This window comes from Centroberyx gerrardi, chromosome 5 (assembly GCF_048128805.1).
Source record: "Centroberyx gerrardi isolate f3 chromosome 5, fCenGer3.hap1.cur.20231027, whole genome shotgun sequence".
Lineage (NCBI taxonomy): Eukaryota > Metazoa > Chordata > Actinopteri > Beryciformes > Berycidae > Centroberyx > Centroberyx gerrardi.
This window is the reverse complement of record NC_136001.1, coordinates 35,843,091-35,869,621: the sequence shown is the minus strand read 5'-3', so window position 1 is coordinate 35,869,621 and position 26,531 is coordinate 35,843,091. Positions and strand designations below refer to the sequence as shown.

The 26,531-nt window shown below is 41.7% G+C and overlaps 1 protein-coding gene across 1 annotated transcript; it reads left to right on the top strand.

Annotated features, from left to right (window-relative positions):
* Nucleotides 1–1,324: 1,324 nt before the first annotated feature.
* Nucleotides 1,325–26,306, top strand: LOC139911878 (uncharacterized). The gene is made up of 17 exons (XM_078283628.1): nucleotides 1,325–1,378; nucleotides 3,369–3,425; nucleotides 5,067–5,170; nucleotides 5,833–5,901; nucleotides 7,954–8,056; nucleotides 9,291–9,420; nucleotides 10,949–11,198; nucleotides 11,395–11,551; nucleotides 14,112–14,220; nucleotides 14,506–14,568; nucleotides 14,897–15,099; nucleotides 16,619–16,765; nucleotides 17,878–18,062; nucleotides 19,652–19,809; nucleotides 25,215–25,460; nucleotides 25,954–26,116; nucleotides 26,214–26,306. Exons 2-17 carry the CDS (start codon nucleotides 3,380–3,382, stop codon nucleotides 26,304–26,306), a joined length of 2,226 nt encoding a protein of 741 aa, XP_078139754.1. The 5' UTR covers nucleotides 1,325–1,378; nucleotides 3,369–3,379.
* The last annotated feature ends 225 nt before the right edge of the window (nucleotides 26,307–26,531 follow it).

Here is a 26,531-nt window from a genome sequence, read left to right as displayed (position 1 = left end):
ATTACTGTGCTGGATATTTTCCATCATATTCTGAATTCTTCCAGTATAGCTGTCACTTTACTTCTGTTTGGGTTTGTTATGATTTCATTTGTAAGATTATCATTGTATTCTCAACAAACATTTTTTTATATACTGTATTTTCTCATTTATCATTTAGAGCCAAATTCTTCATCACCATTCACCAACTGTATCAGAAGTGTGAGACAATAAAGTTTCCCTTCGTCAGTCACTCCCTCTGACTGGGAGCCGGATGCCATTAGATACAAATCCCTGACCAGTGAGATTTGAGGTTCTCCCTTACAGTGAGGAAGGTGAGGGAGTCTAACTGAGGTTCTGTCCACCAGTTCCAGTCAACTGCTAAGCTGTTAATCGAACACTTTCAGGAAGGTTGTTCCATAGGAGCTGGACTGGATTAGTCTCTTTACCTGCTCTTCAAAGCCAAAGGTGAATGTTTGTGAATGTCTTCATATATAACATTGTTACACCCTCAACACCTTTAGCTCACTTAAATGAAGACCACAACATATAAAGCAGGCTGACCCAAGTTGCAAATGCAAAAAAGTACATTTATTTTACAAAAAAAAAGGTAAGCTTTTCCAATAAAAATAAACACAAGAGTCAGGAGGCCAAACAGATCAAAAGGAGGGGGAAACTACTGGGCCAACCACGCAACGGGCCGCCAGTCCCAGTGCGTCCCCTTAAACTACCAAAACCACAGAATAAACTAAACAAACAAACAAAGCCGCGATAACTGGACTGCCAGGCCTCCTTCCCCAGAAGAAAGACAGAAAAGAGAACAACTACAAAACACAAACAAACATGAGCTGCAAGTGGGAGTGCTGTCAGTCTGTCCAAATGCATCAATCATCTTTATGGGCATGCACCCAAAGGTGATGATGAGATCAGCACACTAATTGTCATCAGCTGCACCTAAAGAAAGAGACAGAGGAGAGAAAAACAGGACAGTGGAGCGCATAAGATCAAACATAAAGGGTATGCCAATGATGTGATAGCGTTGCTAGGAACCAAAACTTTCCTGGCACAGTTCCAGACATTGTATATGACTTAATGTAGTGAGAACAATTCATTTGGAACAGGAATCTGACAGAACCAGTGGTGTGACGAATTACTAAATGACACCAGGGACAGACATAAATAGAGAGAGAGAGAGAGAGAGAGAGACCAGTCTCCTCCATCCAGAGACAAACTGAATAAATCTTTCAGAGAGCCGAAGCATCGAGAGCGACTTCTCCTCAACACCGACCTTCAGCTCCCAGAGACCCAGAGCTCCTTCAGCTCCCAGAGACCCAGAGCTCCTTCAGCTCCCAGAGACCCAGAGCTCCTTCAGCTCCCTGCTCCTCTACCAAACCCTCGGACGGTAAGAGAACCTGAGGCTCTTCCTCCCTCTCTGTTTTCATTGTGAAACCCAGACCTAGAGCCTCGTATAAGCAGAGTATAGAGGCAAAGTGTATAAAAAGTATATAGGCAAAGTCAGTATTTTTACTGTTTCTTAAGTATCTTTGGACTGAAGAACTGAAATTTGGTGTCCAGCCGCCATGAATCTCAGTCTTTAGCACTTTTTGAATTTGCATGGTGATTCATAGCGGTCTGGACCAAGCCTATCCACCGGCAGTTAATTCAGATAGATACTGTCCGATAAACCTGATTGGATGGTGGATGTAGGCGGGACAAACCTCCTTATGCCGAGCGTTACAGAGCGACAACAACGACCAAAATGGCAGGAAAAGGGATTGGATGATAGCGAGCTAGATTTAGAGATTTCATCAGTCCTTAAAACACTTAACGGCATCGATGAATTAAAGCAGGAACAATCAGCAGTTTAAAAGCTCTGAAGTGAACGACACCATGACTGTTGTCGCTCTGAGACATTTCCAGATACGTCAATCTGCTTTGCTGCTGTGATTGGTCAAAGATTTTGATAACTGACAACAAACATCTACCAAGTCTTGGATAGACTTGACCAGACCGCTATGAATCAGCCTGCAAATTCAAAAAGTGCTACAGACCAGGCAATTACAGAGTACATTTTTTAGGCTCTCTATAAGCATCAGAAACTGACTTACTCTTTGTTTTTTTTACTTTTATTTATTTTGCACAATTTAAAAACAAGAAAGAGAAGACATGAGAAACAAAAAAACAAAGGTAGCAGTATATAGTGCAGCGTAAGAGGCAGGAAACCCTAAGGGGCTTATTCATGGCCTCTACCTAAATTATAAACATTATTACAACACAGTGTAAAAGTAATAACTAATAACAAATAATGATAATTATAATGATAATAATGGCATTAAATATGAAATTAAAAAAAGGAATAAAAAATAAATGTAATGATGATAATGGCAATAAACATGAAAACATGAATCCTAACTTGGCCAACTGTGGAGCCGTTAGCAGTAAAAGGCAGTCAGCAGAGAAGAGAAGAGTAATCTGACTTTACTTTGTTTCTGCACTTTATTTCTCTTTCTAAAAAGTAACTCAGTAACTTTTACTCTGAGTACATTTTAAATGAGCTACTTTTTACATTTTACTCACTAAATTTGACGTTAAACAGTAATTTCACTTATACTTGAGTAGGTCTTTCTAGTACTCTTTCCACCACCGGTCTGCACACCTTGTCTTCTTGTTTATTTGCTATCAATGATTGGATGAGTACAGATTTCTTAAAACTAAATGAAGATAAGACAGAAATCCATTTGGTTGGAAGTCCTTTTGTATTGAGCTGGCAGAAGTCAATACTCAATCGGCAGGTATGAGATGTTTCAAAAACCGGTTATAGCTAATTGGGTCGACAGGTTTTGTATATCAAGCTCTTTCCCAGTGTTGGAGAATTTACTTTGAAAGTCTACAGCAAAGCTTCACTCAAGAGAAACAGTTTTGTTAACTAGTTACTTAGAAAACACAGCTCAAACTACTTTGTAGACATCATCATATCTACACCTATGGCATATACAATGTCTTATAATACAAAATCACATGCCTGAAAAAATACCACTGACTAGGATGTTGACAGAAATTGTGTTTTCTTTGAAATAAAGTGCTAGAAATGTTGAGTGTGTTTCTAAGCTGCCTGCCAGAAACTAGAGTCCAAACCAAATGAGCCGTCCGGCTTCATCACAGGTGAAGCAATGTTAACTTTCTTTTGGAAAGGTTTAAAAAATGTCGTTTTACTACTAGTTTAATTACATGTAGTGATATTACTCTCCAGCTCTACTTGTTCACATGTGCACATTTGCACCATGATTGCGAATAACTAGAAGCATTTTGAAATATAACCCCTGATATACATGCATGCGTGTAAACTTGACTTTCTTCATGTCTGCTAACTGACCTCCTTGCGTCTCTTCCAGCCGGCTCCATCATGCTCCACTTCCTGCTCTACCAGGCTGTGCTCAGCCTGCTGGCAGGTAAGCAGCCTCGCCTCTGCAACACATTCCTATTGCCTCATTCCTCTTTGGGATTGACTCAAGTTCTCTGTAGTACTTGCAGTAGACGTAGCAGTAGAAGTACATGCAGTATTAGCTGCAGCAGCAGTATCTGAATCAGAATCACTTTCAGGTGCAAAAGGTTAATTGGTGTTTGACCAGGTTTATTTTCTTGCAATTTCTATGATTGTTTATTGTAGAAAACACGTTGAAGAATTGTGATGACCAAAAAATGATTGTTAAAATAAATAAATATAGATTTTATAGAGGCAAAAATAGGTGGTTTCACCCAGTAACCACCGTCCCTCAAGGGGTAAAACATAGGTGGTTTCCCACAGAGACCACTGTCCCTCTGATGTCTTCTAATGTTCAATGTATTCCTATGGGAAGTAGGCAATATACAGGTGAGGATTCAGCTCTGAGTGTCTTTTCTGTTCTGTATAATATCGCAGGGAATTATGGCAAGGAAAACACTTAGTGCTGCAGAAGGTAGAAAGATTGTTTGTGAAAGATATTCTGTCAGGGTCTTCTTCATGTAGTGAGGAAGAGTGTGAGAGCCATGATGAGGAAGACCAGTGCAGTAGTGATGCAGACCAGGACAGTGATATGAGGATAATGTGGGTAGTGAAGAGAAAAAGTTGAAGTTTTATCAAAATGTATGTGTGTGTCCTCCAAAGGGTTATTGTCCACACAGAGGGGAAATTTGTCTTTGGCCCATCTGGCAGTTCATAAAAACACTGACAGAGACAGTGTTGACAAATGACAAAACACAGTTAAATATACAATAGAAACATACAATAAGACAAATGAAAAACATTAGTGTCAAGCGTTAGACAGTTTAAACCTTAGATACAGTACAGGAGTATTGCACATCATAGTTTGGGCAGTAGGCCTGCAATGAAATCAGAATCAGAATCAGATTTATTTTTGCCAGGTACATTTTCACATACTATGGATTTGACTTGGTGAGGTTGGTGCAGTGCAATATTTACAAGACATCACATGATATGGAAGTGTTACACTACATGAAGGAGGAAACATAACAGGCTGTCACATATAGTGCAGACGAGACGTACCGTATGACAGAAGACTAAACATTAGCACCCTACAAGACGAGACGTACCGTATGACAGAAGACTAAACATTAGCACCCTACAAGACGAGACGTACCGTATGACAGTAAACAGGAATACACATGACACAAGTATACTTTCAAGAATGGGGAGACATGGCAGCAGCAATCCATAATCAAATATGAATCCTCTTTTATAGGAAAGCTGGTCCCTTTTTAACCTTTATTTGTCTGGGGAAGCTTGACTGAGCTCCACCCTGCTTCACATTCACACTGGGAGCCGCCCAGTACAACCAGTCTGCTGCTGTCGGCCACTGAGCAGCTCCACTGCCTTGCTCAAGAGCACTTCAGTCGTAGTAGTTAAGGAACAGGAGAGCGTCTCTGATTCACTGTCCCTGTTCCCTAAAGGTCTGAGAATTCAAACCACTGACTTTCTGTAACCGTTAGGCTTCTGTACTCCAGTTGTATTGTACTGCCTTGAACAGAGTGAACTTTGCCTCAGCTAACAGACTCTGTTCACACCAGTCATGTGTCTCCATGTCTTGGTCCAGGTGCTGCTGTGCAGGCGGAGACATTCGAAGCAGGTGGAAGTGGAGTGGTGGACATCAGCGGGTGTCCCATCACCTTTTATGGACAGACATACAATACACTCTATGTGAGTAAGATGAAGCTTCATGTTTGAAAACAGATTCATGTCTTTCCACCTACTGGCATTATTGACCTTTTCCCTCCAGTTTGGCGCTGATCCTCTCTGCAGCCTGAGGGGCATCAGCAGCTTAAAGGATAAGGCCGGTGTTTTTTAATGCATTGCTTACCGTCAACAAATCCTATGAAAATAACAAAATCATTGCTGATTTTGTTATTTTCATAGGATTTGTTGACGGTAAGCAATGCATTAAAAAACACCAGCCTTATCCTTTAAAGGCGAGTTTAAAACATGACAGAGAAGAAACAGACAGAATCTCCTCAGCAAAGACACGGTCACCTTTGGTTTCTAATCTAGACATTACATTACATTACGTCATTTAGCAGATGCTTTTGTCCAAAGCAACTTACAATAAGTGTGACCTTGGGATGGAGAGCAGCGTTAAGGAGGAAGATCTGAGAGGCCGTGTCTGTGTTTAAGGCTTCAAAAGAGCAGAAATGTAGATGGGGCTAAACCATTAAGAGCCTCACAGATTTCAGTTTCTCTTCCTTTTTTCCTCATAAGGAAACGGCTAAGCTGTTCCCGGCCGCCATGTTGCTGCTAGCAGCTGTAATTGTTGTTATTGTTGTTGTTGTTATTTAATCTGTTGTGTTTTTTTCTGATGTTAACAGGTTTCCCATGATTCCGAGAGTGAATACTTTTCAGTTTGTTTCAATGACCACGAGACAGATTGTGCTGCTGTCAGTTCATCGACTATAGACACCATTGAAGTGACTGTAGTTAACACTGAATTAGCCCTTGGATCGCCTCTTCATGATGATCTGCCAGACATTGGGACTGCTGGATCATGTCACATATTAGTGACTCTTAAAAGTGGCTCAACTCTTTATGTGAGTCTTCTTCAGTTTCATTTGCAGCTTAGCTTGTATGTCTTTAGATTTAGTTCACTTGTGTTAATGTTGCATCCTTTGTATGAAATTAACCATTTAAATAATTTTTTTTATCTAAAACCAAAATCTTTTTTAAAAACGCTTTGGATGCGATTTCCTTACAGTCTCTGTATCTTTTACTGTTGTCAGCTCACCATGGAACTCCACGACTTTGGGACACAAGCAGCTCTGAGGGTCAAGACAGAAACTGATTACGCTAACAGTGCCATCGAATCTGCTGTAAGTATAATATGTATCCAACCCTGCTGTAAGTATAATATGTATCCAACCCTGCTGTAAGTATAATATGTATCCAATACTGCTGTAAGTATAATATGTATCCAATACTGCTGTAAGTATAATATGTATCCAATACTGCTGTAAGTATAATATGTATCCAACCCTGCTGTAAGTATAATATGTATCCAACCCTGCTGTAAGTATAATATGTATCCAACCCTGCTGTAAGTATAATATGTATCCAATACTGCTGTAAGTATAATATGTATCCAATACTGCTGTAAGTATAATATGTATCCAATACTGCTGTAAGTATAATATGTATCCAATACTGCTGTAAGTATAATATGTAAGGCATAATTAGGGGAATCTGGATATTACTTAAAGGGTCTGCTAAAATGTTTTAAGAGTTATTTAGAGTTTTTGAGTATGTGATGTCAAATCAGTCAGATGATGGAGATGGAAGCTGACAGCCTCAGGCAGCAAAGATGGAGACTGTAGGAAAGATAGTTCGCAAAGTTCACACACACACACGCACACACACACACACTTATCCAACTGTTGAGGACTGTGGTTGTAAATTAGCAGCGTTTTCACACTTGAGTTGATTATTTGAGTCCGGTGAGATCGAAGGTGTTTTTCATCCTCGCAGGTTTGCTTTCACACACATGAAAATTCTTGTGAATCACGATGCTCTTGCATATCGCTCTACGTCCCCGACGTCACTTTCTGTCACTTGCGGGACATGTTTGTTTTCCTAGTTCTGTTTCTGTTTATTTGGTGCCACACCTCTTTTCTGGATGAGCAGCAGTTACAATCCTGCTGCTTTGTAACAGAACAGCCTGATGGGAGTCGTGCGTTCGGTGCTTTGCTCTCAGTGCACTCGCTCGAAGGAGAGTTCATCACAGTGAGCTGCTCCAGTCAGATATGTTGCCTCCTCTCCAAATGATTTCATTATGATACACAAGTAAAGCGCTGTAGTGTGAATAGTTAGGAGAACAGGTGCACTCGCCACATCATGAGTGGGTAAACACTACAAAACTCTACTGTGACCTAAAGCACTGTGTAATAAGTGAATATCTACAATAAGAGATGCTATCTATATGCTATCTATTTCTTGTGTCTTGTGCTTTGTTTCGTGTCCTTGTGTTTTATTGTGTTGTTCTTTGTAAAGTCCTTTGAGAATGCTTTGTGATAAAGGGCTGGAGAAATAAATAATATAAATAAATAATAAAGAAATTGCTTTCACACCCGCTGTGGACCCACACCCCCGTTTGTTTTCATGCAAACCTCAGTCTGCTTTTCTGGACCGCACCGAGTTCGAAAACAGCTTTCACACCAACAGACATTCGGCGTAAACAGTCTCGGATCTGGGAAAAAACCTTCAAACTTATTGTGAAATCGTCCTAAGATTAAAAAATAGACAAAAAAGGGAACCAAGCGGAGATGCTGTTGTTGTGGCTGCACAGTCTGAGTTACTTTGATATTCTTTACTACTTTAAGATTTTGAGAGATTACTAAATAAGTCTTAAATAAAACAACAACAACAACAACAACATTCCTGTAGATGAAAATGCCTGTCAAACTTTGTGAGTGTTTTGTTTTTTGTTTGTTCCTTTCTAGTTTGTGCAATCGTGGGCTAGTGACATATCTAACTCCTATGCTATCAACCCTGCTTCACTCCCTGTGGATGAATACTACGACCTGACTGGATGCAGATACTCAGGTTGGTGTTCCTATAGTGGGATCTGGGGCCTCTTAGGGGTCCTGGAAAGGGTCCTACAGGGTCCACATCAAAATGTAAAATATTTCAGTATGACTGCTATTTAATTCACTTCAAGTTAATATAAAGTTACAATATATAAGAATTCCTGTTTTGATCCTGAGTTTCACTCTCTCCCCAACTACAATATAAACAGTTAAGTAATTATTTTCTAAGTCATATTTAACAACAAAAAATCTTCTCAAATGTGGATCTAAGGAATAAAATCTATAACAAACTCTTCAGGGACTGAATCCAATGGGGGTCTGTGCGGTCTAAAGTGTCTCTGGGGTCTTTGACATGAGAGAGACTGGGAACTCTTGGGATAATCTGCAGTGACATATTGTAAGGTGTATTATATAGATTAGTATAGTTATATAGTAATTATATAGTGCTATCTAGCAATATAGTGAAATACTAGTATTAATACTATTAATACTAATACATACTAACATGTATAGTAATTGGAACAGGGGTAGTGGTGTCGAACTACAGTGACGCCTTCATGTAACTGCTCCATCAGAATGAAAGAGTTTCAGTCCAAAATGCTTGGCAGCAGAAAATTAAACCAAATGCCGGTGATGTTTAAAGGAGAGTGATAACTTCAGTCCTTGGTTGACAAAATGGTAACACGTTCACATCCTGTATTGTCTCGATTTTAGAGATATTGGATGATAATGATTTTTTTGTGTGGAGAAAGGTCTCCACATTTGTCCTGTCCTTTCCCTAAAATGTCTTGTTAGCATTCCTCATTGAAACCAAAGGAAGCAGCTAGCGGCAAGCTAACTAGCTGTTTTGTGGAAACTGAATAAAAACTGTGGCACTTTTATCTTCTCCCATGTTGATGACTGTAATACCTTGTTCACATGCCTCCATCAAGCAGTGAGTTGAAAATGCAGCAGTGAGATTCCTCAGAAAGACTCAGGCAGCCTCACTACTCCTGTGCTGGCTTCCCTGCACTGGCTGCCCGTTCATCTCTGGATTGATTTTAAAACCCTCTGTATCACTTATGAGGCATTAAAAGATATAATTGTGTTTATTTTCAACCTGGGCATTATTTTCCTACAAACGACAAAGCGAGCCTCACATCTTACCAGCAGACTGCCTTTGTATTGCCTGTTACTCTAATATCTACTCACACACTTTATAATCTTATCACTTCAGAAACTAACTTTGTTAACTGTTCCTCACTTCCCAGGTGTCGCTTATGAAGTAGAAGATACAGTAGAAGAACTGGAATCCTGCAGCCTCCAAACCTGTGATGTGACTGGAGTCTTCACTGATGACTTCAGTTGTGGCTCCGCAGCCTGGTGCCAGGGCGAGGGACAGTAAATATGTTTGTTTTATATTTGGAAGAAAGTGTTGTGAAATATGTGAAGCTGCTATGCTATCCGGCTTCACCTACTGATGAAGAGTTTGGTTCCAAAACAAAATCTCTGCCATTTGGGACTGAAGTGACTCCTACTGGGACAAAATGATTGACAGGACAGCCACAACAAATGATCGTAGTTTTTAAAAGATAGTAGGGAACTGAAGTCCTTGGTTGATTTTAGAGATATTTAATGATGAATATCAGACAATGTTTTTTTTCCCCCAAATGGATATATGTTGTTTTGGACATGAACTCTTCATAGGATGATGTCTGAAGTCTGTGTTCCTCAGGCAGAACTGTTGATTTTATAAGCGACTCCTTTATCGGACGGCTCTTGGTTGACATGTGACTACCAGCCACATGCTGGTCAAAACACTGCCGGCTCTACCAGCCACTGTGGCAGGTAACCAGCCACAGTCTGGAGACTGTTTTCCACTTTAAAACAACAGTAGATTGACCTTCCCACCCAGTCAGGACAGCCCAGTCTGTCCCCGTCTTCCATCTCAACCTGAAAACTCATCTTGTAAAGAAGGGCCTCATGTCGGCCTCTCCTCCCCTGAATCAAACCTCCTCTCCCATACCTTCCTGCTCTGCTCACTCTGACCGCTCTCTAAAAACATCCCTCCCCTCTCGCATCTTTAAAGCTTTTTATCTTTCCTGAGCACGTGTCTCTTACATGATCATTCTGTGGTCAGAGGAATATTGTCTCGGTGACCCTTGACCTTATTATTGATTGCTTATAATGTTGGTGATCTAGGAATCAAAGCTCATTCTACTGTTTCCCTCACTGGAAGTCACTCTGGAAAGAGTGTTGGCTAAATGCATAAAATGTAAAAATGTGAAAATTTGGCCGGTGAAATGGTGAAAGTAGCAGGTGAATTTTGGTAGTAATTTTGGTCTGTCTGTCTCTCTCTCTCTCTCTCTCTGTCTGTCTGTCTGCCTGTCTCTCTCTCTCTCTGTCTGTCTGTCTGCCTGTCTCTCTCTCTCTCTCTGTCTGTCTGCCTGCCTGTCTCTCTCTCTGCCTGCCTGTCTGTCTCTCTGTCTGTCTGTCTCTCTGCCTGCCTGTCTGTCTCTCTGTCTGTCTGTCTCTCTCTCTGCCTGTCTCTCTCTCTCTCTGTCTGTCTGTCTGTCTCTCCCTCTGTCTCTCTCTCTCTCTGTCTGTCTGTCTCTCTCTCTGCCTGTCTGTCTGGTGGACAGATCAGACTTGGCTCAAGGAACAATAGATTAAATGTTGGTGGTGATTTGGGATTTATTTTACAAATGTCTTTTTTTTTCTCTTTATCGTTTGTGACAGTATGTGAATTAGTCGATTTTTAATTCATTTTTTCCATGTCCTATTTAGATTTTTTTGTTCATGTTTTTCATATTATCTCAGTCTCTGCCATAATGTCTCTTATGATGCTGATGATGACGGCCTCTCCCTCCCACGGATTAAAAAGGTATCCATCTAATTTACTCTTCTATCTGTCCTCCAACTCGATCAGATGCTTGCCAGCGCCCACCATGTGCACCGTGTCTGGCTCCACTGTCATTGACTTTCACGGGAACGATCAGACTATCGCGCATCGGTGTGCATACACTCTGCTGAGTGTTGCGTCGGAGACTTACCCGGACGTGGACGTGGTGGCGGTCTTCCAGGAACGCCGCCGCACAGATGTTCCACTTCTGAGCCATGTGTTGTTGCTGCTGAAGGACGACGGCATTACTGTGACTCTGGAACAAGGGAGAGTTACGGTAAGCTACCTACTGCTGCTGTCCCACTAGGAGCGACTGATGTTTGACTAGTGATGTTCTTACTCACTGATGTGTTACATCGTCCTATCAGTGTTTGTGTTGTAAGATAAATGCTCACAGTCTCTGTCTACATTTTTGTGTATTTGTAATGTTTGAGTGAGTGTTTCCTTCACTTTGCCCCTCTGATGTGATGCAGGTGGGCGACGACGTGCAGACGCTCAGCGACACGCCGGAGACGGTTAGCGGTGTGGAGCTCTCTAAGGACGGGACTGGAGTGACTGCCAAGATACCGTACTATGGCGAAATGATTCCTGTCTTCTTTGATGGCGTAACTGTGCAGATCGACATTACAGGTATGGAAAACTAAATCCCAGACGGATAAAAAGTAGGAAGGGACAGTAGGGTCGGAGAGGAAAGCAGGAGAGGTTTCAGATGTTTGTGTTCAGAGAGAGACAGAAAAGCCAATACAGTGAAGTAGCACATGCTTGTCTTTGCTTCCTCATCCTCATGCGGACCATAAGTGAATCACCTGGTTCAGTGTCTGAATTCACATTGTGGAGGGATGCAGTAGACACCAAAGAGGATGTTCATTGTTTTCAACTGATATCCTGTCTATGAATATCACAAACAGCTAGGAGACAACATCCTTGTTGGTGTCCAACATCCACAGTGAAAGAGCATGACTTAATTGCTAAGGTGTTTTGGCTGACACGCCTCTTCGACCATGTGGATTTTGGGAACAGTGTCTCTGGACTGGCTGGTAGGGGTCGACTTGTCGAGTATCAATACAGTTTGTATGACATGTAGTTGAGTAAATTTATCCCACAGAGGAGTCGAGAAAGTATCAAAAGACACCAAACAAAGCAAAATGATGATTAATAAAAATGTAAAATAAAAAGCATGGTTTCTGTTTACAAGACTAATACAGGTAAAAAGGATACACAGTCAGCCCTTTTTCAACATAAAACACATGCAAAGAGATCTATTCATTCTGGAATCAACGGGAGTCCTATCTTCTTTGCGCGTACAAAGGAAGTTCCCAGATCTTCAGGAGGTGATTTTCACCAAAACAGGATTAGGTGCCTCACCAGAAGTGTTACTAAAGCTATGAGGTCTGCCTTGTATTTTGGGAGAGGCTCTGTGATTTCAGAGATTGTGCCAAAAGCTTCTGTCCAATACTTATGCACCGATGGGTAAGACTAGAACATGCGACATAGTGCAGTCAGAGCCTGACGACCATAGAGATATAACACTAGACGGGACATGACGTCATTAAGCGTGGGATAACCGTCCGCCGTGTTACCTGGGTCCAGTTTACCTGTAACTACAACAGCTGTCTATGGGAAGCAACCACTGTTGTCCTGATCTGGACCAAACTGCTGCACTAAAAGGACCAGAGAGACCAGAGAAGCTGCATCACCTTCCACACGTCAGTAGAGTAGAAGATAGAGGCTGTTTTATATGCTAAATTTAACTGACACAACTTAAACACAACATTTCTGGCTAGTAGCCAACAGACTGGAGTTGTGTTTGAAACAGTTTGTAACGGTATGTGTTAGCTAGTTAGCTGTTAGATGTAATCTTTACATTTCAGCTGTATGTTAGTTGGCTAGTTCTCTGCTGCCATACAAACACGTTGTTTCTGAGAACAATCAGCACACATCATTCAGCATTATGTCCAACCAGTGTTTATATTCTACTGTGGCAGGTCGCCGCCGTAAAGTCGCGACCCGCCATGCTAAACATACGTTCTATAGTGTTTTCTATAGTATTTGTATAGTACTCAGTAGCGGCACCGCTGCTGAAAATGCGCTGATTTTTTTTTATTAATTGCAGGCTATTTCTGCCAAGACGCACCTTAATGATGGAAGTGACACATAGTGGCGCGTGGTGGCAGACAGAGAGGACGTTCATTTGCATATCTGTATAGGCTACTGTGGATTTTAAGTTGATTCAAGTGTAGAGATGTTTGTTTTTACTGTAGTAGCCTACTTTACATGATGGCATCTATATAAATTATTTCTTTATGGATTGTAATCTTAATTGTAGGCTAAGATGTCATGCCAATAAAGTAAAAAAAAAAAAAAAAAAGTGAGGGCTGTGATGTTCACAGGAGTATTATGTGTTGACAGTGAAACTACGCCACCTAGTGAAAGTACTTGGGACACAGGAAGTCAGCGAGACAGAGATAACTGTGCGTGTACAAACCTCGGTTAATAAACCATGTTGCTGTTCAGTAAGTCGTTGTTCGTTTGGTGTATAACTACACAACAGAAACATTACAAGGGCCTATGTCCATTATTACCTGCTTAAATTGGCTTAGAGCTGTCACACTAACCACTTAATGGCATTACATTTGCCTTTTATTGTGTATTTTATCTGGGTGTATTGCTAGGTGTGTTTCAGTGATGTTGATATTTAATTGCTGCCAACATCTGTCTATTGTTACAACAACAGATCATTTGGGGGTTTTACATTAAAAATAAGCAGATTTTCATATATACTCTTAATACAACTACTCAGTACCAAAGAGTACCAAAGAAATCTGAGAATTATAAAGTCTTCTTGAAAAAAGGATTCATAGTTTCTGTAAAGTAAATGCACCATTAAAATACTTCCAGAAGATAATCTTTATGATTTAAAACATAATTACTTAACATAGTTTAGCTATTTTTATCTACAAACTACAAATAATGCTCATGTTTGGTACCATTTTAGACAGTCACAGTTGTCATGCATGGTACACATTCATTTTTTTTCCAGTTGCATTTTCAATAACTATAATCTTTCTATTGTTTGAATGAATGGTTGATAGCTGTCCTTTGGCAGGCTGCCATGCACAGCTAGTTTTCCCTCAAAATGTATAAAGTTTACTGATCTGATTTACCCCCATTTTCTCCTGACACTGATTAGGATACACGGACGATGCGTCGGGGGGGTTATGTGGCAACCCCACAGATCCCTCTACTGCCCCCCCGGTATCAGTGTCAACAGTGAAGGATAGTACCCACAGTGACGACGAGTAAGTACTCACTCACAACCTAAATCTCCTACTGACTACTAGTGAGGTTCAGCTACATGGTACATAAATTGATAATTGAAAAGTATGCACAACATGCTGCTTGTGGAAAAGTGTGTTGATCATGATGAACAGGTTTTAACGGTTTCAGATACTGTGGGGTTCTTTAACAAGCTGGTAAGTGTGTGTGTGTGTGTGTGTGTGTGTGTGTGTGTGTGTGTATTTGCACTGACAAGTCAGACCAGGAGAGTGGTGTTGATCTCTCTCTCTCTCTCTATCGCCCCCTAGCTGTGAAACGCCGCAGACTGAAGATCCTGACAGTTCGCTCGACTGCGACACCATGACTGTCAAGTGAGGATAGACACACCTGAACAGTTTACCCACCTTGTGATCAATAAAATAGTTTTCTCACATTTTAGGGCAAAAATCAATGATGTAATTTGATGTAATTATTTCTACTCATTTAAATTATAATTCTTTTCTTTATGATATATTCATCTCTATGTTATAGTCATACTGTTCTATATCTAGTTCACACCGTTACCCAGTAATAAAACATTACAGTTCTGAAAATCCCTTCTTGTTGTTGTTTATACTAATGACCGTTTGCCTCATCTTGACCGCCAACTGGACTTCATCATTCTAACTCCCTTTTCCTCTCTCTGCATCTCTGGAACAGGTGTAATCTACTGATGCAGGAGCCCTTCACCGCTTGCAACATGCACATCGACCCAGAGCCCTATATATCTGCCTGTACAGACATCTTGTGCAACTACCCAGCGGGGGACGATCTCCTATGCCAGCTTCTGGAGGCTTACGCCAGGACCTGCAGCAGCCATAGCAGTGACACGCTGGACGGCTGGAGGGAAACAGCCGGCTGCTGTAAGACTGTCCTTCAGTTTCATTGGGTTATGGTTCATGAGAATACAGAGAGAAGAAAAGAGATAAATCTTGAACCATCTCCTTGGGGAAATTGGGTCGTTGCAGCAGCCAACAGTAATAATGAAGAAAAATAGAATATGAGCAGCAGAGTAAAAATTGAGCAACATCACACTCGAGGTCCTGCTGTTATACTGTATATCAGCACGGCTGTGATTCGGCCGAAGATAATGACGCCGTGCTGATATACAGTATAACAGCACTCCCTCTCATGTGATATTGCTTTTATACAACAGTTCTGTAAACAAACCTATTTATCAAGTAGCCTAATGGTAATTTGAGACGACAGATTATGATTTTTGACTGTTATTCTTCTCCGCCAACAATAACAGTTCCCTCAGGAACCCACTACCTGTTGTTGCCAAGCAACACATAAACTGTTTATATTAGAACAGTTGTAAAGCGGAGTGATACATATAGTGAAACGTCCCAGTGCTGTTGCAGCACTCGACTGGAACTAACTGTTGTATAATAGAACGTAAGCCACATTCAACATAATTGACAATTTTAACACGAGAAGATAGGTAGAATGTATGATAAAAAGTATGGGACAAAGTATGGATTACAGCATTATTATTGTGCAAAAATAACAGCAATAGAACTTACTGAAGCAAAGACAGAATGAATGCAGAACATGTACGATGAGAATAAGCAAATGGATAATAACATAACACAAAAATGAAATATATGCCGTACACAATATGTCCAGTACTTGGTTCAGTTGTCAGTGTTTTCAAGACGCTTATCTGGGTCGGGGTTGCAGTGGCAACATGGCAGCAGAGCAGCCTGACGTCCTTTTCCCCAGAAACTTCCTCCAGGTCCTCCTCCCGGGCATGCTGGGAGATGTAGTCCCTCCAGTTGCTCCTCACAGGCATGCTGGGAGATGTAGTCCCTCCAGTTGCTCCTCACAGGCATGCTGGGAGATGTAGTCTCTCCAGCATGTCTAGGTCTGCCGCAGGGTCTACTCCCGGTCGGAGTTCCTCTGCCCAAACACATTGCCTAGTTTGAAAATAAAACAATATTTTTATCAAAGTCTTTGATTCACTTGAAAAAAATGAAAAAATCACACTTGTAGACTGATCTGAACTGATTATGTTGTTGAATCCGGACCTGTTGGCCTGTCATCCTGCCTCTCTCCTTCCATCACATCACTCTGTACTTTTAGCTATCCAGTGAAGAAATGACAAAAAACCATGAAAACCATAAAGATGTGGGAGATAATACCTTTAAAAAAAAAGAAAAGAAAAAGATCTGTTTCCCCTCTTGTCTACCTCTCTGTCTGCCAGTATCCCTTCTTGTCTATTTGCTTTCTTGTCTACCTTCCTATCAGTTTGCCTTTATGTCTCATTTGTCTCAAATGATGTCTACCTGTCTCCCGTCTTGTCTGTCTGTCTACCTGTCTGTCTGTCTACCTGTCTGTCTGTCTACCTGTCTGTCTGTCTGTCTGTCTGTGTGTCTGTAGCTGCTACCCCGACGGCCTTCTGCCCGGACACGTACTGCACTTCCGACGAGTTCTGCGGTGAGAAGAGGAACAACAACGGTGTAATAGAGAACGTCTGCCTCTGCCGGGCCATTTTCGCCTCCGAAAACAGCTTGGATGTCATGTTTGGTAAGTTGACAGGCTGCACAGTTCATCAAAACAAGTGAAAACTAGATTAGAACGAGTAACTTGCATATGAAATGTGAACATCTTGGCAAATGAAAGTATAACAAACTACCAATAACAGCTCACTACGACAACTTAATTAAAGGTAGTTAAAGTAAGTCCTGCTACGCTAACATTCCATCCTCAACAAAGGATTAAGGCCACTGACAAAGAAGAACTCCAACAAACAACATGCAACAGTGAAACGGTTCAATGTTAAGCCAAACACTTCCACAAGACATCTGAATTGTAGAGAAATGTGAAATGGAAAAAACAATCTTCCAAAACTAGCGGCTGGCCTATAAAGGTCACAGCCACAGGTAGGGCTGAAATTTTAGCTTGCGATTATTAGTCACACAAATAATCGCAATCAACGATTTAATTGCCTTTTTAAAATTTTGACCAATATTACAGTATAACGGCTCAGCTAAACACAGGTAGCCACAGCCACAGGTATTTCAGACACGGCAGTTCAAGGACCTAAAATACTACAGGCTCTAGACACATCCGTATGTATGCTGGCCCTTCTGACAGGTATTATGGCCTACTGCATCTTCCAAATCCCAAAGGCTTCCTAAACAAGATGTTCTGGTCCTGTAGAGCAATGCTTCTCAGTCCTGGTCCTCGAGTGTCACAGCCCAGCTGGTTTCCTGGTAGGTGATTGCGTTCACCTGGTGTAATCAGGGGCTGAGTGAGACGTGGGATACCAGGTGAATGTAATAAACTTCCAGGTAAAATAGGAAACCAGCAGGGTTTTGGTACTTGAGGACCAGGATTGAGATCCACTAAACCTGGACTATGCATCACTGTCTTAAGACATTTTTCATTAGATTCAAACGGATCCCAAAGCTAAGGCGTTTCATTTTCCCCAATAAATCTTTTTAGGGAATTTTTAAAATGTTGAAATCTGAGGTCCTCACACATTGAAATTCATGTCGCAGTTGCAATATTCAGCAGAATTTTTTTTTTTGTTGTTGTTGTTGTCAGAATTGTGTTTCCCTGTGTGTGCTTGTATGTGTGTGTAAGTATATGTCTGTGTGTGTGTGTGTGTTGACTCACCTTGTGGTTGTGTTCAGGCTATCCGACGGTCTGTGAAGACAGCTCTGCTTCGTTTAGCCTACCTCGTTGTGTCCTGGAGGAAAATAACATCGACTACACCGACTTACACCTCAACGACGACGCCTGCACGGGCGATTTGGACGATGACACCCACATGGTGACCTTCAGCTTCAGCGGTGACACCTGCAGCACGGTGGTCACGGTGGGTGCTCTCCTCTACTTAAGGAATACATCAGTTTTTTGGGAGATTGTCCCATTGGTCAGCTTTGCCTTCAACTGATAAGAACAAAATCATCCATATGTCCGCGGTACATCAGTCACTCTGGTGCTTCATGCTTACACTTTAGCTTACACTATGTTCAACCTGATCTCACAGAACAGCGTGAAATGAACATGACTTGTTAACACCAAATTACGTGTTGGTGGCACATAAAGTGTTAAGATTACGTTTTCCCACCACAACACGGTTACGTGAAGGAGACACGCCTATAAACAGGAAGTAGTGTCACATTCAGTGGCATGGTGGACAGTAAGGGTGTTGTGGTCGGGTGCTGGTTGGGCGGATGAGTTTACTTTGATGACGCTGACCGGGGTTCAATTAGCTGCCGAACCCTAACCCTAACCTGAACCAAAGTTGTTTTACTTGCCTGAACTTAACCCTAACCTTAACTTGACAAGATACACAAATAGTAATGGAAACAAAAATTCCAATACTATAATTGCAGACACACACACCGTCACACAGAGGAGGAGAGAGAGCTGCTGCTGACCGGCTCTAGTGTTTTCTATCAGATTTACCCTGTGCTTTTTTAAAATAACTGGTTTAATTATTATTCATAATTATCTTCTCACTTTCATCCCTTAAGTAGAGAAATACAGAACAAATCGCGGTCTATATTGACTCATTAAGGAACGCAAAATATAACCCACATACTAAAGTGTTAGCATGGAGCCTACTATCACTCAACATGGTGGACGCTAAAGTGTTAGCATGGAGCTACTATCACTCAACATAGTGGACGCTAAAGTGTTAGCATGGAGCTACTATCACTCAACATGGTGGACGGTAAAGTGTTAGCATGGAGCTACTGTCACTCAACATAGTGGACGCTAAAGTGTTAGCATGGAGCTACTGTCACTCAACATAGTGGACGCTAAAGTGTTAGCATGGAGCTACTGTCACTCAACATAGTGGACGCTAAAGTGTTAGCATGGAGCTACTATCACTCAACATAGTGGACGCTAAAGTGTTAGCATGGAGTACTGGATCCAATCATCTACTGGAGACACATGGATGATTTTGGCGTCTCTGTTTTTAACGGCTAAGTTGACTGAGCAGACCAAAAACAAATCCCTTCTAACTCTCCTCTTAGCTTTTCCTAGCACACTTACATGATCATTCAATGATCATAGCAATATTTTTATTATTTTATTTTATTTAACCTTTATTTAACCAGGTAAAAAAAGTCTCATTAAGATTTAAAAACCTCTTTTACAAGAGAGACAAGAGAGAATATTGTCAGGTCACTGTGACCTCTGAGCCTTGACCTCCTTAATATCGGTTGCTTATAATGCAATCCAGGAATTAAAGATAATTAAAAAATGAACAGTAAATAAAATACTCTTTCTAAGTCACTCATTGTGAGTCACTCAGGATAAGAGTCTGATAAATGGCAAATATCTGTTTTAAAAGTAATGGATGAAACGTAAACATTTTCAAGCTCCTCATTTCAGTTTTCTGTACCTGAAAGCTTGTCCTATAATAACGTCTGAATCCTCCTCACCCCACAGACAAGTAACAACCAACTGCTCTTCAAGAACACCATCTCGATTGATAGCACTGACGACGGCACGATCACCCGCAACGATGACGTACAGATCGACTTCTCCTGCTACTCTACTCAGACAGCCGATACGAGCATGGACATTGGCATCAGAATCAGAGACAGGTGTGTGAGTGTGTGTGTGTGTGTGTGTGTGTGCGTGTGGTGAGTATTTGCAGTTATCAACACAGAACCATAAATCACGGTTTCTTTTCACCTTTCTTTATCCAGGGAGTTTGAGCACCAACTCTTTGTTGGCTCTGCCTTGTTTTACATTCATACAGTTCCCAAATTCATTCTGGGAGCTGTCCAGTACAACCAGTCTTTTAAAGGAACACTTTGCCGTTTTTGAACCTCAGGGTGCGGGCAGTCCTACTGCCACCAGGAAGAGTGCGTTGTAGTTCAAGGAGGTACATTGCAGTTTCAGTTAGAAATCCCTGCCGATGACGTCATCGCTGGGTGAATTTGGGGACTTCCCACAGCGCATCTCCGAGACACAGAGTGAGTAGACAGACAAGGTGCCGTCTCAAAGCATGTATTAGTCACGGCCAACATATGGAGATAAGGTTTAAAAACGGCAAAGTGTTCCTTTAATGTTCGACAGTGAGGCAGCTGGGGGTTAAGTGCTTTTCTCAAAGGCACCTTTCCCCAATCAGATTTTCTCAGATGATTTTCTCAGAAAGCCTTCAGGTTTGAATCCCTTAGACACTTCTCTAGCCTCTACTGCCACTCTCAGCTCTATCTTAAGGTCCCTCACTCTTTAGTTCCAAATCATGACTTGGATTTCACTGATTGTATTGGGGAAAAGTTCCACCTGGACTCAAGCTACAGAGCACCAACAGTCCCTGTTTTGTAGCTAACATTTATGTTAATCAGCTAACATTTATGTTAGCCCAGCTATCTTGTTTGTCCTGTTACTGGCTGGCATCCTGCAGCATCTATTAGCTAGCTAACCAGCAACGAAAAACAAAAGTTGACTTGAAACAATAAAAACAATACACTGCTGTGAGACGACTGACACCATTAACAACAGTGTAGCTTCTGTGTATATTGCGTCATAGCAACAACACGACACGTCCTCTCCGCTCCCCGCTCCAGCGCTCAGCTGGCGGCGCCAAAGCGCTCAGCTCCAGCGCTTCAAGCGCTCAAGAGGTCGCTGGTGGACACAGAAGAAACACAGAAGAAAGGTGACATCCTTAAAAAAGGATGTCAGGCAGGCAGTTGACAAAGCCATGGCAATTGGGAAGTCGCGCAAAAATCTGTGTACAGCTGTGAGGACGCGGTAGGTGGGACCTATCGGCGGGAGCGGTGAGGGTTGCTAAGCAACGTACAGACTCAGAGTAGAAGATGCAGATTTTATGTGCTGAAGTGTTTAGCTTGTTGCTAGCAAACATACTGCTTAGACTAGAAAACGGTTACAGAAATCAACCGACCCAGTGCCATTAGAGACATAAATATACGTAGGTAAAAACGGACCGACTTTGAAAATCCTGCATTAAACGCAGACTGTGACAGAGACGATTATGTGAAACCCTGTTCATTTTCCGATGGAGAAATCGCTATGGAACCGTGAGCCATATATGGGCATGTGGTCGTCTGACGAATAGGTGAGAGACCAGAGAGATATAACACTAGAGAGGACATTACGTCATAGACTGCGGGATAACCGTCCGCCGTGTTACCTGGGTCCAGATTACCTGTAACTACAACAGCTGTCTATGGGAAGCAACCACTGTTGTCCTGATCTGGACCAAACTGCTGCACTAACAGGACCAGAGAGACCAGAGAAGCTGCATCACCTTCCACACGTCAGTAGAGTAGAAGATAGAGGCTGTTTTATATGCTAAATTTAACTGACACAACTTAAACACAACATTTCTGGCTAATAGCCAACAGACTGGAGTTGTGTTTGAAACAGTTTGTAACGGTATGTGTTAGCTAGTTAGCTGTTAGATGTAATCTTTACATTTCAGCTGTATGTTAGTTGGCTAGCTCTCTGCTGCCATACAAACACGTTGTTTCTGAGAACAATCAGCACACATCATTCAGCATTATGTCCAACCAGTGTTTATATTCTACTGTGGCAGGTCGCCGCCGTAAAGTCGCGACCCGCCATGCTAAACATACGTTCTATAGTGTTTTCTATAGTATTTGTATAGTACTCAGTAGCGGCACCGCTGCTGAAAATGCGCCGAATTTTTTTTATTAATTGCAGGCTATTTCTGCCAAGACGCACCTTAATGATGGAAGTGACATAGTGGCGCGTGGTGGCAGACAGAGAGGACATTCATTTGCATATCTGTATAGGCTACTGTGGATTTTAAGTTGATTCAAGTGTAGAGATGTTTGTTTTTACTGTAGTAGCCTACTTGTTTACATGATGGCATCTATATAAATTATTTCTTTATGGATTGTAATCTTAATTGTAGGCTAAGATGTCATGCCAATAAAGTAAAAAAAGAAAAGTGAGGGCTGTGATGTTCACAGGAGTATTATGTGTTGACAGTGAAACTACGCCACCTAGTGAAAGTACTTGGGACACAGGAAGTCAGCGAGACAGAGATAACTGTGCGTGTACAAACCTCGGTTAATAAACCATGTTGCTGTTCAGTAAGTCGTTGTTCGTTTGGTGTATAACTACACAACAGAAACATTACAAGGGCCTATGTCCATTATTACCTGCTTAAATTGGCTTAAAGCTGTCACACTAACCACTTAATGGCATTACATTTGCCTTTTATTGTATATTTTATCTGGGTGTATTGTTAGGTGTGTTTCAGTGATGGTGTTTCAACATCTGTCTATTGTTACAACAACAGATCATTTGGGGGTTTTACATTAAAAATAAGCAGATTTTCATATATACTCTTAATACAACTACTCAGTACCAAAGAGTACCAAAGAAATCTGAGAATTATAAAGTCTTCTTGAAAAAAGGATTCATAGTTTCTGTAAAGTAAATGCACCATTAAAATACTTCCAGAAGATAATCTTTATGATTTAAAACATAATTACTTAACATAGTTTAGCTATTTTTATCTACAAACTACAAATAATGCTCATGCTTGGTACCATTTTAGACAGTCACAGTTGTCTTGCATACAGTGAGCTAAATAAAAAGTAGTAGTGATGTCTCAATAAAAAAATATTAGCATTATAATGGCAGCATAAGGCACTTTCACCACTGATTCCACTGACAGTCAGCTGAGAAGTTGACCCAGGTAAGATGGCTGCCATATGGTCCCATTCCAGAATAGGAATTCTCTATGACAGGTCCCCTCTACTGTTATATCTCTATGTGAGAGACCATCTAGCAGCACAAGACGCCCTCTGGAAGGGTTCTAGATCTCATGAAGGGCTGATGACTGCCTGACTGACTGACTGCCTGACTGACTGACTGACTGACTGACTGACTGACTGCTTGACTGCCTGACTGACTGACTGACTGACCTGAATATGCCCCTTGATGCCCTCAGGTGCACCGTGGGAAAAATGTAACCGCCACACGCAGGGATGTAGCTAGGAATTCTGGGCCCCCTGAAAGAATATTGCTCTGGGCCCCCCTTTTGATATAAAATAAAAGTAAGTATTTTTTATATAAAAGGCATATTCAATGCAGTGAATTAATATTCAACTTGAATATAGAGGTCAAATCCATTTCCCCTGCTGCTCAATCTGTCTTTTTTCTTCATATCAATGCAATTGGCAGGTGGCAACTAACAACCCAAAAACTCACAAACAAACCCACACAGCCAGCAATTAAATCCTCAATTTCATTTTCAGTAACACTGGATTATAAATTGAACTATCTCTATATTCATGATTCATGACTCAGATTCATGAATCACTACTGAAAAAGAAATACAGCAGGAGACATCAGGGTCTGCAGGAGATCTACAGTGCATGAGGGACTTTTCACTTGTATCTTGCTTTTGCATGTCGGCTCAAAACTCAAATTCATGTTTTAAAGAGTAATTGATCTACAACTGGCTATTAATATTGACATTAACAGCAAGTGTCAAGGTAGCCGAAATTGCCTTATCAATGCCATAGCTGGCAGATAAAAGGCCACAGTTTTGAGAGCAATCAAGCTCTCAACAATGAAGACACGTCCCAAAACTGAAACAGTCAACCAAAACAGCAGATACTGCCACACTGACCAAGGAAAACACTAAGAGCAGCTGTCAATACTGCAGTGAGCCTTTGTGTTATATGGATCTTTGGTTGATAGCATAAAATATGTATACTGTAGATAATATGCTTATTGCGGACACACACTGTGATACACAGCGAGAGAGAGAGAGAGAGAGAGGCTGGTGACCGGTTGTTGTATTTTCTATCAAATTTACCTTTTTTTTTAACCCATTCCATTATTATTCATAATTGTGTTATTCTCAATTTCATCCCTAAATAGGCAACGACAGAACAAATCGCGGTCCATTTTGACTCATTAAGGAACGCAACATCTTGCTCTTCATTAGTGACGATTCCATATCATACGGACGGGTGACAGCCTCCGGTAGTTGACAAGTTAGTTAACTTAGCAAACGTTAGCCAGCAGCCTAACCAGCCTGTCTGTTAGCCTCTGTCTGTTAATGTTGCTTCATAAACTCACCTTTCTGAGAAAAGAATGAGGTGATGAGCTGCGCCCCAGAACTGCTCCTGGCCTCCTTCGCCTTCTTTTTAAAAATTTTTTGACTTCCCGATTTATGTTTTTACCTGACATGATGCTGTCTGACCCGTGGTCCTGACCCCGACTTCACTTCTGCCCTCATACCGTAAAACTTCAATTAATAGCCCGGCTTTTATTTGCTTCAAACACTGAACTCAACCGGCCTATATTTGGGACAGGCGTCTATATGGGACAGGCCTTTAATTCCTTTAATTGAGGCCAACCTCATGCACTGAGAGAGAGAGAGAGAGAGAGAGAGAGAGAGAGAGAGAGAGAGAGAGAGAGAGAGAGAGAGAGAGAGAGACGTATCAAAATACCGGTAGCCTACCTTAGAAAGCCCTTTTGCCGTCTTCCTCGGACAGACGTTGAAGTTCAACTTTATTTTTTGCCATTCTGTCACTCTCTTGGGATCAACGGAGAAATGTCTTGCTGCTGAGTTTTGTTCAGCAAATTTGACAACTGACAGCTTGAATTTCAGGTCGTACTTTTTTCTCTGTGCCGCCATGGCGATCAGCAAATGTGACTGACGTTTGAATGCAAGTAAAAAAAAATAAACTGGCAATCGGCTTCTAAAAGGGACCGGCGTCTAATTGGGACTCGGCTTTTAATTGAAGTTTTACGGTATATATTTATTTGTGGGTTTCTTATTTTTCATTCTGAAGTATCAAATGCCTTTGCAGGATCTGTAGAATACATTAATTCATACATCCTTCTGGAATTGTTGTGCTCGTTTAAGTTCAAGTCTAAAGCTGTCTTTCCTTTGCAATACAACATGTGGAGGACATCTAAACATGGTTATTTTTGTGCTGATTGAAGCCAAAGCTTCACTCAACAGCTGAAGTGTGTCTGTCTTCCCCAGCTCTGTGTCCGAGGTGATTGAATCTGGAGAATGGATTTACACTCTGACCATGAACGCCTACTTGGACTCCTATCGCACGCAAGCTATCACTTCGAGCACAGAGATAAATCTGGACCAGACGATTTGGGTGGAGCTATCGACAGATGGGCTTGATGACAACGCGGTCGCCGTGGTGACCGACTCCTGCTGGGCAACCAACGAGGCATCGTCCAGTGGGAGCCTGAGATACGACCTCATCACTTCAGGGTGAGGACACACACAGGTGGCACCCTGACTGTGAACATGGGGTGCAAAACACTAATTCTGTAGGGCAAAGTTGCAGGAGAGTGTCTTCACATCTTGCATTTACATTTTTGTCATTTGTTTAGCTGACTCTTATCCACAGCACTGAGTAAGCAGGCAGGTTCAGTATATCGCTCAGGGACATTTAAACAGGACCCATGGCTGTTGACAGACACTGGGTGTTGCAGGAATCTAACCTGTGACTTTTTGGTAATTGTACAGTTTCTATCCACTGGGCCACCCTGCCAAGGTCTACCATTTAACTGGTGCCATTACCAGAGCGACTAATAATGAGTGAGCAAGTTCAGTGTCTGTCTTAAAGATACTCCAACAGGACAGGATGTCTCGTGGGGATCAAACCTGTGATGTTGTGGTTACTGGCCAGTCCCTGTAACCAGTAGGCTGAACCACTGGTGTAGCTGGTGATGTCATCTCTGGTTTCTCTGTTTCTGAGCAGCTGTGCTGACACTGATGATGGGACGGTGGCGGTGGAGGGCAACGGAGCGGGAACGTCCAACTACTTCTCCTTCAACATGTTCCAGTTCTCTGAGCAAACTAGTGACGTCTACCTGCACTGTCAACTGAAGCTGTGCGCATTGGATGACGGTGACTGTGTCCCGGTAAGCCAAGCTGATGAATACACTCACACATATGCACAAATACATGCAAGTTACACTTCACCCTAAACTCTCTCTGTCCCATCTCCCTCTCTCCCAGGACTGTAACCCAGCTCGTAGAAGACGCAGATCCCTCGTGTCTAACTCTGAAGACATGAGCCCAGCCCTCATCACCATGGCCTGGACCAAATAGGTAAGGGCAGAGTTCCTGGTGACCAATTACATCGCAGCAGAGATCCTGGTGACCAGTTAGGTAAAGGCATGGTCACACTTCGCACCACAATGCGTGAAAATGTGCTTTGCCTCTCTTTCACTTCCATTGAAAACCATGTGAAGAGCGAATAAAAAATATAATTTCCGGTTTGAAAGCAGTTTTGCCTCTTTGCATTCACGCAAAGTTCACATGTGCTGAATTGTG